At 33.7% G+C, this 15914-nt stretch overlaps 1 protein-coding gene across 1 annotated transcript in view; it reads right to left on the bottom strand.

Moving 5' to 3' along the window:
- The window catches only part of LOC144838350 (uncharacterized), a 110166-nt gene that overhangs the window by 87474 nt on the left and 6778 nt on the right, over nucleotides 1-15914 (bottom strand). The window contains exon 2 of the mRNA XM_078693688.1: nucleotides 3795-4024. Within this exon, the coding sequence (XP_078549814.1) occupies nucleotides 3795-4024 (230 nt within the window). The remainder of the gene's footprint in view (nucleotides 1-3794; nucleotides 4025-15914) is intronic.

Genomic DNA, 15914 nt, shown 5'->3' on the forward strand with positions numbered 1-15914 from the left:
AAGTGACGGATTAAATTCTAGTTATTATTATTATTATAGGCTTTACATTTTGTTGAAATAAAGTTTACGGTCTAACACTCTTAATTTATATGCATTTGGCATAAATTCAATAGGCCTACAGATATTATGTTTACATTTAATTGTGCCTATTATAAATTAATGCTTTACGGTCAGTAACTTTTAGGTTATGTACACATTCATTCATTCTATTATTATATTAACCCATGAAAGAGCACTGCATTTGTTATTCAACTATTATTATGCAGCTATTATTCTTAACCTCAACCAAAGTGTTGAGCAAACTAAAAGTCAAAAGAAAAAACAAACAAAAACGGAAAAGGGAAAAGCTAAAAAAGAAAAGGAAACTAAACAGAAGGAAGCAGTGAAAAAAACAGCAAAAAAACCTAGTACATCTACAGGAGGAATTCGGCCAATAACAGACTTCACGGTCTCAGGAAGTAGAGCTGAAATAACTAATGCTGAAGAAGAAGTCGCAACAATAGCAAAGCAGAACTTCGCATCCTCTAAACGGAAGAAAGCCACAGAAAGCGGAGAAAAGAATGCTGAAAAAAAGGAAAACAATCAGATTCAGTAAGTTGAATCTATAATTACGTAATTGTTAACAATTACAACAGTTACTGTAAACAGTGTATAAAACAATTTTACAAAACAAATTTAAACAAAATAGAAACAAAATTAATAAATTTAAATGAAAGCAAAACAAAAAAATATCTCTCTACATTTAGTATCTTTGAATGTAAGAGGCCTTCGAAATTATGATAAAAAAAGAAAAGTCTTTAAATGGCTTGAAGAACAAAATGTTGGCATTGTGTTTCTGCAAGAAACCCATTTCGACAATAATATTATAAGGCAAGACACACTGTGGAAAGGCGAAACCTACCACAGCCTTGGAACAACAAATAGTAAAGGAGTTTCTATCTTGTTTAAGTCTAGTTTAGATGTTAAAGATATTAAACTCAAATTTACAGTTTCATTTTTAATGAAAAAGTAATAAATCTTATAAATGTGTACGCTCCTAATAACTATAAAGAAAGAGAAATGTTCTTTAAGAAACTGGATAGAAAAATTGTCTCTCTCCGCAATGATAATGATGAACTCATTATAATGGGAGGAGATATGAATTGTATTTTAGAACATAAAGTAGATCAAAGAATAATAATGAAAAATCACAACTTAACTGATATATGGAGACAGTGCCACAGTGATAAAACACAATTTACATGGAGGCGAAAAGATACTTTTCGTAGGTTAGACTACTGGTGCATATCTAGTGATCTCCAAAAAAATGGTGATATTCTTTCAACAGATATTAGGCCCTCCTTATTTTCTGACCATCAAGCAATCTCACTTAAACTCGTAAATACCAACCAAGTGAAAGGTCCAGGAATTTGGAAAATAAATAACAGCATCTTAAATGATGATACATACGTAGAAAATATAATACACATAATAGAAAACATTAAAAATAATGTCCAGACCTTCAATGGGAATTCTTGAAAGTTAAAATAAAAGAATTAACTCGTAGATACTGTACAAAGAAAAAAAAAGAAAGAAACACCCACAAAAATAATTTACTTAATGAAGTTGATGAACTAACTGGTCAATTAAATGTTTCCTACTCTGAAAATACAGACAGAATATTAGGAGATAAAATAAAACAGTTAGATGACATCTACCTTGTAGAAGCACATGGTGCGAAAATAAGGTCTGGAATCGAATGGTTCGAAAAAGGTGAAAAGAATAACAAATTCTTTTTAGGACTAGAAAAAGCTAAAGCAAAAAGAAAACAAATTAACACTGTATTAAAAAGAAATGGTAAATATACTTCAAATAACGAAGAAATGTTGAAAGAAGAAGTTATATTCTATAAAAACCTTTATTCTAATAAAGATATACCTGCAGATAAAATGAATAAATACCTAAACAATACATATTTTAACATTTTATCTGATGAAGAAAAGGAAAAATGTGAAGGTCTTCTATCTGTTAATGAATGTACAAAAATGATTTTTAAAATGAAATTAAATAAAAGTCCAGGTATTAATGGCCTAAGTGTAGAATGTTATCGCACTTTTTGGAACCATTTAAAACATATCCTATGTGATTCTTTAAACTATAGCTATAATAATGGAAAATTATCTACAACACAAAAAAGAGGTATAATAAACCTTCTATATAAAAAGAGACAAAGAGAAAACTTAGAAAACTGGAGACCGATTACTCTTCTTAATGTCGATTATAAAATATTAGCCCATGTATTAGCTAACAGATTACAAAATATGATAGGATCTATAATAAATGAAGATCAAAAAGGATATGTAAAAAAAAGGTTTGGAGGAGAAAATGTAAGACTGGTAAATGACATACTAGACTACACAAAAGCAAACAATATGACAGGTGCTGTTGTTTTTCTTGATTATGCGAAAGCTTTCGATTCAATAGACAGAATACTACTGTTTAAGGTTTTAAAACTCTTTGGTCTTGGAAATTCATTTATCAAATGGATAAGGGTTATGTATAAAGAAACAGAATGTGTAATAGTAAACAACGGATGGTTGTCAGACAATTGACCGACATGGCAATTTGCCGACAAGAAATTTTGCCGATACCTTTTCTACACGGTTCATTAGCACTTACTATTGCTTTACAATACTCTTTCTATTTAAAATTAATTGATCTGCAACTCTTAATAAGGTATGAAATTATACCGTATTTACTCGAATAAACGCCCGGGCGTTTATAGTTCGGAGAGTTTTAAGGGGGCGTTTATTCGAGGAAGGAGTTTATTTTTTTTGGTGTAATAAGGTAACATAATTTTATATTAAATATATTCCTAAGTAATCTTAAGAAGTGAGAAAATACATTCTACTATAAATAGAAATATGTAATACAATATAATGAACGTCTGGGCGTTTATTCGAAGTTTATTTCAAAATTATGTCCTGTGGGTGGGGGAGTTTTTGCGAGGGGTGTTTATTCAAAGCAGACTGAATAAATACGGTAATATAAATCTGAGTTTAGTTGTGGAAGACTGTACCAACCTTAACCCACAGAAGTTTATATAGTTGTACTTGTATTCTCTTTTTCATATTGACAGTAATAAAACAGGAAGTTTCTTATGTTTTATTATAGAAAAAAATCAATTTGAAATTGGAACAAAATGCATAAAACTATAGTTCCTTTTACTGTCGTAACATATAGTGTATGGTCCACTATCATCTCCAAGAAGATCGGACATTCATCATATGAATATATCTAACTTTTAAAAAATTTTTTTTTTATTATATTTTTCTATTTAAGGATAAGTCACATTGTTTTTCATCGAATTGGCAGTTTCAAATAGATAGTTTCAATGGCTCAATACCAAAATCTATAAAAGATATAGTCCTAGTAAAGTTTACACAATTGTTAAGTTAAGGCTTTAACGTATAGATTGTCGGTATTTGTAACCTGTAAAACGTTTTCAATTAAGTTCAAATGTAGTTTAAAATATTCCCCGTACAATTCCGGTAGTTGTGATACTACTTTACTCCCCAGACGTGTCCTATTTTCTTTCAAATTTTTAATATACACGGTTAACAATCAGTATTACTGTAAACTGACAAATTTAGTAATTTTCTTCCAAATTTGTAATACTCTTGTAAAACATTTTATTGTTATTGTAAGTACAGTAGAGGAAAACAATAGTGTAATGGGATTATATAGCATGTTGATGAAATAACAAATACGGGTGAATAAGGGTAAAATGTCTTTTATGGTAATAAATCACTCACCGTCTTCTGAAGCTACTCCAACAGGACAATGCAGATAGTGTTTTTCGTATGGACTGAAATATGGTGCAAGGCGTTCATCGATTTCAAACGAATGTATAATGAACTCTTTGCCATCAGGATATGTCTCCCTAAATAACTCCACCGTGGATGCCATATTTCCTCCGCAGTCCAGCAAGATTTTTCTGGGTCCGATATCGGTTGACTTGTGATCGTCATCATGTTGCTTATCCCTTTAAAAATAAATATATAAATAACTAATAATATTATTTAATAAATGTATTAATTGGAGCTTAGTTTCCTGGATGTGTACATTTTCTGTGCACGCTCGCTATCTCAGAGGCAAAGTTTAAGTTCTATTTATCTGCTGTTAGCCGAAACTATGGAACGCCGTTTACGCAACATTTAGATGATATGAATTTTATGACGCGATATGTGAATGAAATGCATCGATATGAATTGAATGGCGCGATATATGAATAAAATGTTTTGAATTGAATGCTTTGAATTGAATGTTTTGAATGAAATGTTTTGAATGAAATGTTTTGAATAAAATATTTTGAATGAAATGTTTTGAATGAAATGTTTTGAATAAAATGTTTTGAATGAAATGTTTTGAATAAAATATTTTGAATGAAATGTTTTGAATGAAATGTTTTGAATGAAATGTTTTGAATGAAATGTTTTGAATTGAATGTTTTGAATAAAATGTTTTAAATGAAATGTTTTGAATGAAATGTTTTGAATGAAATGTTTTGAATGTTCGCTGTTATCAATATGGATCCTAACAGGCCTGAAACAGTGGAATGCATATTTCCAAACCCAGGTCTGTAAGGATTCATATTGATGACAGCGTGGAAAGGAGATGAGGGTACCCAGGCTTAAGAGGTTGAGAAAAAATCGCGAGCGGGAATGACATACGCCGCTAATAGTTTGACTTTTCAATTCAATTCAAACATTTCATTCAAAACATTTCATTCAAAACATTCAATTCAAAACATTTCATTCAAAACATTCAATTCAAAGCATTTCATTCATATATCGCGCCATTCAATTAATATCGATGCATTTCATTCACATATCGCGTCATAAAATTCATATCATCGAAATGTTGCGTAAACGGCGTTCCATACGAAACCGTTTAGGTTAGGAAACGAAGTAGGTTGTACTCTGCAAAAAGGGGATGGCTGTGATTGGACATAATACGTAAGTTTGACCAGCGTTAAAAAAATGATCAAACTTAAATTCAAGATCATTTTACAGGAAAATTTAACATTCTACTTGATTTACGCACAATTATAAATAATCTTCCTCTATCTTTTGCATTAAGGCTACTACATAGGACGGAATAACAGAAAGAAATAACACTAAGAACCATTGATTTATAAAACATTATGAGGATTGTATTATCTATTTTAAATTTCCTTAGTTGCCACATTAAGTGCAAACGTTGTTGACCTTTTTAAACAATCTGTCTGTGTTTTTGCTCCACTTTAGATTCCTATCAATAATCGTCCCTAAGTTTGTAATTCATTCATTCATTCATTCATTCATTCATTCTTTACTTAGCCTTTAAAATCGAAATACATTTAAAACATAGACAGGTGGAAATCTAAGGAGGCAAGGATAAGCAAAAGCAATTAAAATCGCTGTAGCTCACAGGCTTGCTTATCCATCCTTAGACATCCAGTACATAAAGATAAATAAAATACACATTAACGATCCAAATATAAATAATTTATTATTACGAGACACAGTATAGCCTATTACTACAGTACCATTTTTAATTTACTAAAATTTCAGTACCCAAGGAATTTATTATTTATTTATTGTTCTTTCAATTTCATAGCAAATATATTAGTATTGTCAAGAACTACAGTCCTTAATTTCATTTGGTAGATTTGACCATAAGCGTGGAAACTCATTTATAGAGGAGTGTTTTAGTACGTCTGTACGGCATAGCGGTGTTTAAATGTTAAAACATCTGGGTATCGAGGATTTATACCAGTGTTTAATATAATACCGCTACATTCAATTTTGCCAGCCAAGTATTTTACTGTAAACAGTACTATGTTTTGTTTTCTTCTATTATCAAGAGTTTTAAACAATTTAATCGGTTCACATATGGCATTTTCTGTTTCTTCTGGTGTAGACACATGCGTGTTGCTCTTTTGTGTACTCTTTCAATTTTTGAAGAAAGAATTCCGTATAGGGGTCCCATAAGGGTAGTCCATATTGTAATGTTGGGAGAACATGTGTTGAATATAAGGCAAACAGGGCTTTAGTTGAACAATGGCCTGCAACATGCCAAAAGAAACCCAGAAGTCTAGAAGCTTTGTTGACAATTTCATTCATTTCATTTCAGATCATCAGTTATTGTAAGTCTTATAATTTATAGGATGTAACCTTGGAGAGATCTTGATCACCGATGTTATATGTGGGTAGCACATTTTTTCTTTTTCGCTGAACGCGTCATATACATCACTTTTGATTTTTCTGCGTTGAAGTGCATATTATTCATAAAGCTCCAATTGTATATATATCTTTAACTACTTCTTTGTTTTCTCCGTTAATTACCACATCATCATGACTACTTGTATTTTTTATTCTAAAATCAATAATTAATTCTTTTTAGTCTAGGATCTGGGTCAGATTTGTAATGCAAACCCCTTGTTTATCATTATACTAATTTTATCTAGATGTTTTGCTGTTATATAGAGTTACGGAGTTCTGAATAAATGACTTTCTGTGTCTACCAGCAGTTCGAGTGTAAAGGAATCTAAAACGGACTAATGATGGGAGAAATTCGTATTCCCAAAAACAAGGGATGAAACGTTGTACGAGTATACGTTCTACCATTTTAAGGATCGCAACTACGTATTTAGACTTAATGTCGCACACGTTTATTTATTTATGTATTATTTATTTATTCATCTATATTTCAAGAGGGTGACCCAGCTAGCGGAAGCTGATTTTGAGATTACAAGTAAAAAATATATTACAATAGTTAAAATTAAATAAAGTATAAATATATAAATGTAAATTGAAAGGCAAAAATGTAAAAAGGTTAGGAAGATAAAAATTTAAAATATGTCATTATTAAGCATAAAATTCTTTAATTTACTTTAAAAAAAAGTATTGCAATTTCTAATTGAAACGTCTAAAGAGTTAAAATATTTAGGTCCTTTATAATTAAAAGAATGTTTAAAAAGTTCACACTGAGGTCTTGGAACAACGAGATCAGAAAGTTGCCGGGTAGGCATTCTTCCATTGGCAGTAATTCTGGCAAGCCCACGGCAGATGTTAGTAGGGGCTCGATAGGCAAGACAGCCCGTTTGATATTCAGCATGTTGAGAGAAACAGTAAGAGTAGAAATGGTGTTAAATAGTTAATGGGAAGGAGTAATGTAAGGAACTGGGAGAATAGTTCGGAGAGCTCTATTTTGAAGTTTCTGAATCTTAGAGATGTGACTAGGCATTGAGCCCCACACCGTGATGCAATAATCCCGTCCGGGCCAGCAGACTTGCCAGGATTGATATTAGAGAGTTCGTACAGAACGTGCTCGTCTTCAATTTCCTGGAAGTTAAAATCCCGAAGATTCGTTTGATTAGTGTATACACATGGATCGATATTTTCGTTAGTGTCAGGGCCAAGACCAGAAGCTACATTAACAAAGAAATGATTGAATGCATTATCAATAAGAGTAGTATCAGAGACATTATTGTTATTGATAATTAAGTTCCCTGAAGTATTGGTAGACTTCATTGAAGGTAAAATGTCCTTTAATCCTTTCCACAACTGCTTTTGATTCCCTGAATGCTGTTGTATATGATGCAAATAGTAGTCAGCTTCGGCTTCACGGCATATTTTAGTGACTTTATTTTTCATTTTACGGAATTTATTAAAATCTTCTTCAGCCTTAGTTCTCATAGCTTTAGACTTTAAGTGGTAACTTTCGTGAAATTTCTCAAAGATGTCGTGACGGTTTTGTAGCCATTTTGGAAGTGCGGATTTAAATCTGCGTATGACGAAGGGGACATGATTGTTGCAAACATTTGAGAAGATTTCCGTCCATGTAGACAAACCCTGATTAACATCAGTAATGTTTTGAAGGTGTAACCATGGTTGCTTCTGAAGGTCTGATAAAAATGATGCGATATTAAAGTGTTTAAAATTGCAAAACGTCTTCGAAAAGTGATTCATCTTGATATTCTTGAATCGCAAGTTAGTATAAATTAGGTCATGGTCACTCAATTCACAAGGTATAACGCAGGTATTCTGGTGAAATTATCGTAGGGGGAGATAGGAAAATGTGAAGTATCCTCGTATTATTGTGTGCAGGTATACCACGATCGGAAAACACCCCTATTTGGGGCAAAGCGTTGAACCTAAATTCGTTTTAATTGTCAATAACTAATTATTATCTAACTAAATTTAATTAGTAAACAGGGTTACATCAGGTGGTTAAAATCAGTACCGAGATTTTAACCAACTTTATATACCATCGAGTAAACATTCTAGAAACAACGCGCGATTTACCAAATGTTGCCCTTACGTAAATGTATATAATTATAGATGACGGATCATAAACTGCAACATAATAAATAATAGTTTACAGCTAGCATATTAGTAGTACGCACTCCGTGTAATCTATCTTTGCTATTTTATTATATTTTTTTATGGATTCTCCCTAAGAGACCTATAGCATTAGCTGTAAGGCTACCTCCCCAGACTATAAACCAACAAATAAATCACACTAGATATCATCGAGTTATAATACAATTTTGTAATTTTTGGAGCAAGATTAAATTCACGTAATTGGCACATTATGTACAATCGGTTTTGTCCTTTGTGATTGATTATAGGCAAAAGTGTATTGGAGGTCCAATTAAGTTTATCGTCCAAGACAGTACCTAACTATTTCAGGGGCGGACCCATGGGTGTTGCCCTAGTGGCCCGGGCAACACCCTTATTTCATACTAAATGCTGTTTCTGCCACTAAATTAAAATTGAGTCCCATTTCATCGTATACAATATTCATATTTATACGTTATAGAAGTCCAGTCTGAAGAGAATATTTGTAAATTGTCAGAATGCACAGCAGTCGCCAATAGGCCTACTATACCGCGCACAGATAAGTTTCTGAGCATGCGCAGAATAAATTTATGATTGACTAGTTGCTTGTGGTGCGCGCGTCATGAGCAGGGAAATGTATCTCTCTCCTGATGAGAGGTATGAAAGGAGGCCAACACACACTGTGTTCGGGAAAAACCCGTCAAATGGGTCGTCGATTTGTTCATTTATTCAATTATGTTCAATTATTGCGTATTTTCCATAATTTAAGGCCAAATCATATACTGTAGTATAGTTCTGTTTTCCGTTCTTTCTGTAAATTTCCTATAATTTATTTCTTTATTTTATAGCTATTATTTATTGTAGTTTATAGTGGAAAATTGTGGTTTTAATTAACTTCTGACTTATTTAGCATTTAATTCAAAATAATACAATTTAAGGTTTTCCTCAATATTTTATAGCAGCAGCTTCATATTTTTTTGCCTAACTTTTTTAAATCATTAATTGATAATAATAATTAATTTACATTAATTAATAGTATTTTATTTATTACCGTACCAGAAGTACTGCATTGACGCAAACAAAAATGTAGTTGGGGGAGGTGGGGAGGGGGGTCCGGACTCGGAACTTGATAGGCTTATGTATTGTTTGAAGGTTTGCATGGCGAAATTAAATTCACTATTGTTCATGAGAAACAATGCTCTGCTATAGCTAGTTTCAATCCCTCCTACTGTGCGAACTTGCCATTGTTTCTGGCTTTCACACCAGTTCCACCCTTTCCCACTTATATTCAAAGTTTCCTGCATTCTCACTCCTGAGGACGATCAAAGCATATCGATCGAAACGTCGAGAAACTCAACAGTTCTTTTCAGTTTTGGTGTTCGCTTAATTGGTAAAATAAAAGACACCCGATTCTATAGCTGTTAGTACACTCAGTGTGTAAACTCATTACCAGCATTATAAATACAATTTTAAAAAGATGAGAATGCAAGTAAATATTAGATTCTTAGTCCTCATTATGCACAATGATTTTCTACTATCACATATTAAAATATAAAACAATCATATAGCCTTTAATGAATTTACATGGAGGTCTATCCAAATAAATTTAAATAAAAGGATCGTAATATGTCTTTGTCTCCAATTCGTGGAAAATGAAGTTAGGATTCCATCATTTCAACAATAAAAAATATTTAAAATATCCTGCCAGTTTGCGTTCAAGAGTAAACCTGCTTGGTTTTTAATACGAGTACTGCTTTCTCTACACATAACTTTTCTGCAAAAAAAAAAAATCTCTGTAAATATGTATTTTAATTACTGTAATAATCTAGGCGTAGATTATGTTGACCGGGCCAGTGAGAGGACGATCGACTGTACAGTACTACCATAAGTCCTCTAGGTGGATACAACTTATTTCTTGTCTACGAAGTGTACAGTAGTATGCTAATAGTACTATTATTAGATTAGGTAGTTGGAGTAGTTTGGATATCTATTTATAAGAGAGTACTTTATATTTATAGATATAATACCAATAGGTACCATGTATTGGGATGCAATTCAACAGTTATGAATAAAAAAAACTCTGTATGCTTTTTTCTAGCTGTGAAATATAAAATTGTTAATTGAAAAAGAAAATTTAGGGTGATCATCCCAGTATTTACAGTCTAAATTTGAACGTTATGCAACAATAGGCATAAACGATTTTTAAATTAACAGGTATAAAAGCAAATTGGAAGCCCTACGTACTCTGTACGTTGGAGGAAATAAGCATAAGAGCAAATAAAGCCTAACCGTATAATATATAATAATAATATATGCAATGGCAATTACTATGTATACAATATTACAGTTAAATTCATATATTATTTTATTATGATAAGGAAATCGTGAAAGTACGTTGTTTGTTTTACTTTTGTATTTTTGGCGGCGATTGCCTTCCATAAATCTGTTTTAGAATGAGGAAAAGCCGTCCCAATCCAGATTTGAACCCAGCTATCAATAAAGCTATAAACAGAATAGACCATTATTGTAGCCGGACTTTAGCGTAGACCTACTCGAGGCCTAGTATGATTAGCTAGAAGGGTACAGGTCAACCCGTACCCAAATTTTGGTTTACTCGTACCCAACACTTTGGCTCACTCGTACCCATCATGGGCTGGCTCGTGCTAATCATGGGCTGGTCCGTACCTATGTTTAATGGCGAATGCTATTAAAAGTATATTTATATTACATACGAATTGGTTTGGGTACGGGTTAGCCCAAGTGGGTACGAGTTGACCAATGATTTGGGTACGAGTTAGCCAAGTTGGGTTGGCATGGGTACGGGTTGACCGGCACCCTAGCTAGAATACAGATACGGGTCAACCCAACACTTTGGCTCACTCGTACCCATCATGGGCTGGCTCGTACTAATCATGGGCTGGCCCGTACCTATGTTTAATGGCGAATGCTATTAAAAGTATATTTATATTACATACGAATTGGTTTGGGTACGGGTTAGCCCAAGTGGGTACGAGTTGACCAATGATTTGGGTACAAGTTAGCCAAGTTGGGTTGGCATGGGTACGGTTTGACCAGCACCCTAGCTAGAATACAGATACGGGTCAACCCGTACAAATGCCAACCCGTACCCATCATATGGATGGGCTAGAATACTACTTACAGGTTAGGTTAGCCTAGCTGGGCTAACCCACCTCACCTCTCACATTTCCTGAAAAATAGGCCGAAAACGCGACCGAAATTACTGGAGCCTAGGCCTACCTACTTAATTTAAAATTAACTCTAGGCCTAGGCTAGCTAGGCCTAAATAATAGTGATCCATAGTAGGCTAACACCTCTGGCTCTACGAGGCCTTTTTATGTTCATAGGATATGATAGGATAGCTTTTTTTGGGCATACCCAATGTAGGCCTATGCCTATCTAGGCCAGATTTCCCATTCTCGCAGGACTATAGCCTATGCTCTAGTAGGTGTACCCTGTCGATTCACCCCCTGGTCGACTCGTACATGCCAACTCGTACTTAACTCCCTAAACTCGTACCACCCAAATAATTGGTTGATTTGACGCTAGTTAGTAGGCCTAGCCTAGCTACGATATTCATTATGCCCTGCTAAAAAGGTAGATGAGCTACTAAACTAATTACGTAATTCGTATAATCAATAACAATACTTGACTAGCCTAGGCCTAGAAGACCTAAAAGCGGCGGAAAACACCTATCCATGCATGGCAATATAGTGTAGGCCACTATGTAATTTCGTGTCATTTTTTTGTTAAAAGCAAAATTCCAGCTGATTTAGTGTCTTTAGGATGTAAAGTAATAAAAAAAATATGTTGCCATTTTTTTTAAAAAGCTTAAGGGTGTCAAATCCAAGATGGCCGCCAATACGTAAAATATCCAATAAATGTACCATATTGGACAAAGTAACACCCATTATGAATAATATTGAAATTAAAAAAAGTTAAAAAATAAAGTTAAAATTAATGCTATATGGGTTCTCTGCTATATAAAAATTATTATAAACCTATATTCATTAGTATTTTGACATTTTGAATTTCAAAATGGCCGCCATTTAAAAAAAATGGATTAAATTTCTTATTAAAGCATGTGCAAGTTATGACGTTGATTGAAATCACATAAAATGATAGGCCTATGACAACAACACGGATATTAACACAAAATGGTGGCCATTTTGAATTTCAAAATGGCCGCCATTTTTTTAAAAAGAATTAAATTTCTTATTAAAACGTGTGTAAGTTAAATTAAATTAGATTGAAATGACACAAAATGATGCCTACAACAACATGGTGATTAACTAACTCTGCCAAATGAAATATTTCTAATCAGTGCGCTGTCTTGAATGCATATATTATGCATGCAATATAGTAAGTTGACCTTCCTTCGTTCTCTACTATTGTATCCATCAAACTTCAACAGACTGATCTGTGATCCCAACAAGCTTGTTCAGAAACAAATTGGCAAAAGTACTGCAATCAATACCTCATTTCACCCCCAAATGCTCATACGTTCTTATATACAGTACTGTACCAGCTGAGTATGTGATACGACAAAGAATCTCTATTGGAGTCCTCTTTTACTTTGATAAGTTTGTCACCTGTATTCACCGTCATATATATTTTTTGCCAATATTCATCCTTTTCTTAGGATCCCATATAGTTTGCCTTCTACAAAACTTTTACCAATGCCTCAAACATTTTCTGTCCAATGTCATCATGCCATGGCCAACAAACACCTCTGTGAGATTTGCAGCATTCTTCATTAATCAAGATATCATCTCTCTTTAAATGTTGGCTTTCAAACTCATCAACTAGATTTGCCAGCTCTGATGAAATTATTAATTTGTGTTATTCCAATGATACCATGCTCAATGACCTTGATCAATTGATGTAAATCCAGCAATTCCCTTTGTCACACATACATGTCGTCTCATATACTCCAATATCAGTAATCTGTTGAAAGTGGTACAGCTGAAGTAACCGGCCATAGTTCAGGTGGTCATGAGCAAAGAAATATTTTATAAAAGCATGTGTACTTTCCATGTGTGCAGATATCGTTGTCTTGTGTCTCTGACATATATAGGGATAGTTTAACCACATCTCTCTGTATTCAAGTTAATATCTTTATGATCAGCGTTTTTCAAACAAAATGATACGTCACTTAGAATCATTTTCTCTGTCTGAATTTTTTCGAGAAAAGTGTCAGAAGTTGTAGAGAGAAAGCAGAGTTTTTAAGATATTTGTGTCACTGTTGTATAGGTAATACAATACAACAAAAGCACTGGCCGCAACACTATTTTCACAATGCTACATGTTTAAAAGCCATATAATTCACCAGGTCAAAATAATTGCTTCTTGATGTCATCTCTGTCCACCTCCACTCATCTCGGGCAAGAGTCATCACCAGGCATTATCTTGTATTTCCCTAGTACATGAGTTTTTATACCACAACCATGTGCACTCATCAAACCAGTGTATAATGGTGGTTAACTTTAAGGTACATCTAATGAAATCGGTTGAGATTGTAGAAGATGAGAAGTGGGAGTTAATGCTGCCCATGAAGCTTGTGAATGAGCTGTATCTTTCTTCAAGCTTCTGCCAAAAGTTGACAGGTTGAAAACTTACCAACCATACTGGTGACCATGGCCTTGAAGTTTCAGACATTGAATTACATGGCAATAACGCATTTATTATTGAACACCATATTTATACAGGATTTCACAATCTATATTATAAGTAAGAGAGTTTTTACGTTTGTTTGTTTGTTCGTTATACAAATTTTTGTTACTGCACATAACCTTACATATTGGGTATCAAAATGAAAGTTCGAATTTGAACATCATCCGCCATCTAGGATCTAAGTTAAGCTTGGTTCCCACTAGGACGCAATGCAAGGACGTAGACGCAACGCAAACCAGTTGACCAATGACAAGCGACCGTCAAATAAATCCATCGCTTGTGATTGGTCAAATCCATTACGTTGCGTTACGTCGTTTTGTTGCGTCTCTAGTGGGAACCAAGCATTAGGGGCCAAAATTTGGTCAAAATGGCCCACTTTTCCTCACTTTCGATGTTATTTCTGTTTCAGCACGTAACCATGCATATGGGGTATCAAAATGACCGCAATTGTACCGGGAATTTAATTTTGCTTAGGCTAGGGGTAGTAGGCTATCAGATTGACCAGAACTGTGTGGTAGGAAATTGTTATGAAGTATTTTAATTAGCCCTGGAAAGGGGGTGGGGATGTATGCCTGTCACCAAGACCGAAACTGTACTGGGAATGTTTTAAACTACATCTGAAAACAGGCACTGAGGGATTATGAGTTGGTAGTGATGGCTAACATAATTTGTACTGGAAACGTCTTAAACACAATCACCCAGTATCTGGGATGTGTTGGGAGGGAGGAAGAGGGGCGGAAATACTGGCGTAATGAAGTATAACGTGATTGGAATTGTACTAGGATTTGAACTGTCCATGGGAGGAGTTTGTTTTTGTGGCTGGGATGGTGATAGGAGAAAGAAGGCTGGGGGCCGCAGTATCTAAATTATATATATCAGCCAATATGACACCTATTCATTTACACAGTTTACAACGTACTTAAAACATAGGCCTATCGTAGCTATGTATACCTCTAACCCTAAAGTTGAATTGACATTTGTCCTGGGAAGAATTTGTTTTTAAAAAAGAGTGTGGGATGTTATTGAAGAGGGGTGGAGGTTGGCGGGTATAGGGACACTGGGGTCTGAGAAGGCTTTAAACTAATTTAGAAAGCCGCCCTGTGGCGGGTATAATTGCCAGTAAGGTATAAATACACTTGTTTAATATTGTGGTCCTGTCTGAGATACAAACATTGAAATACAAGTTTCACTTTTATGAAAAGAAATCTATAATTTAGATTTAGAATTAATTGTTGCTGAATATTTTATATCAATGTAAGTTGTTCCATACTTTTGCAACTCCAACTTTGAACGATTAGGTAATTCAAGGGTCATAGTAGGGGTATTATATATCTATTATATAGAGAACATTGACAACTTTAGACAGCCTTATATTTAGACAATCCTATGAGAAGTGACTATTTTAGAACATTGTGTTGAAACAACAAAAATTATTTTAATTTATTTTTTTAGTGGCGGCCATTTTGAAATCCAAGATGGCCGACAGATTATCGTTATACATAGTTAAGATTGTATAATGTGTAATACCATCAAAACGGACTTGTTCCACATTCATAATTTGTGTTATTGGTGATATTCTGGGTTTAAATAGGGTTATTTGAGTATTGGCGGCCATCTTGAATTTGGTCCTTTAAATTTCTTTAGAAAAAATGGCAACATATTTTTTTTCATTCCTTATATTATCAAGATATGAAATAAAGTCAAAGTTTGCTTTTAACAAAAAATATACACGACATTCATATAAACGACATACCAGCCTACATTAATACGATAAACCTGCTACTAATACTATTCTGGTTGCCGAGTGAATTGAATACATATTATAACGTTACAAATTGTCTATAGATATGAACCTAA

This window comes from Antedon bifida, chromosome 3, assembly GCF_963402885.1.
Source record: "Antedon bifida chromosome 3, ecAntBifi1.1, whole genome shotgun sequence".
Classification (NCBI taxonomy): domain Eukaryota; kingdom Metazoa; phylum Echinodermata; class Crinoidea; order Comatulida; family Antedonidae; genus Antedon; species Antedon bifida.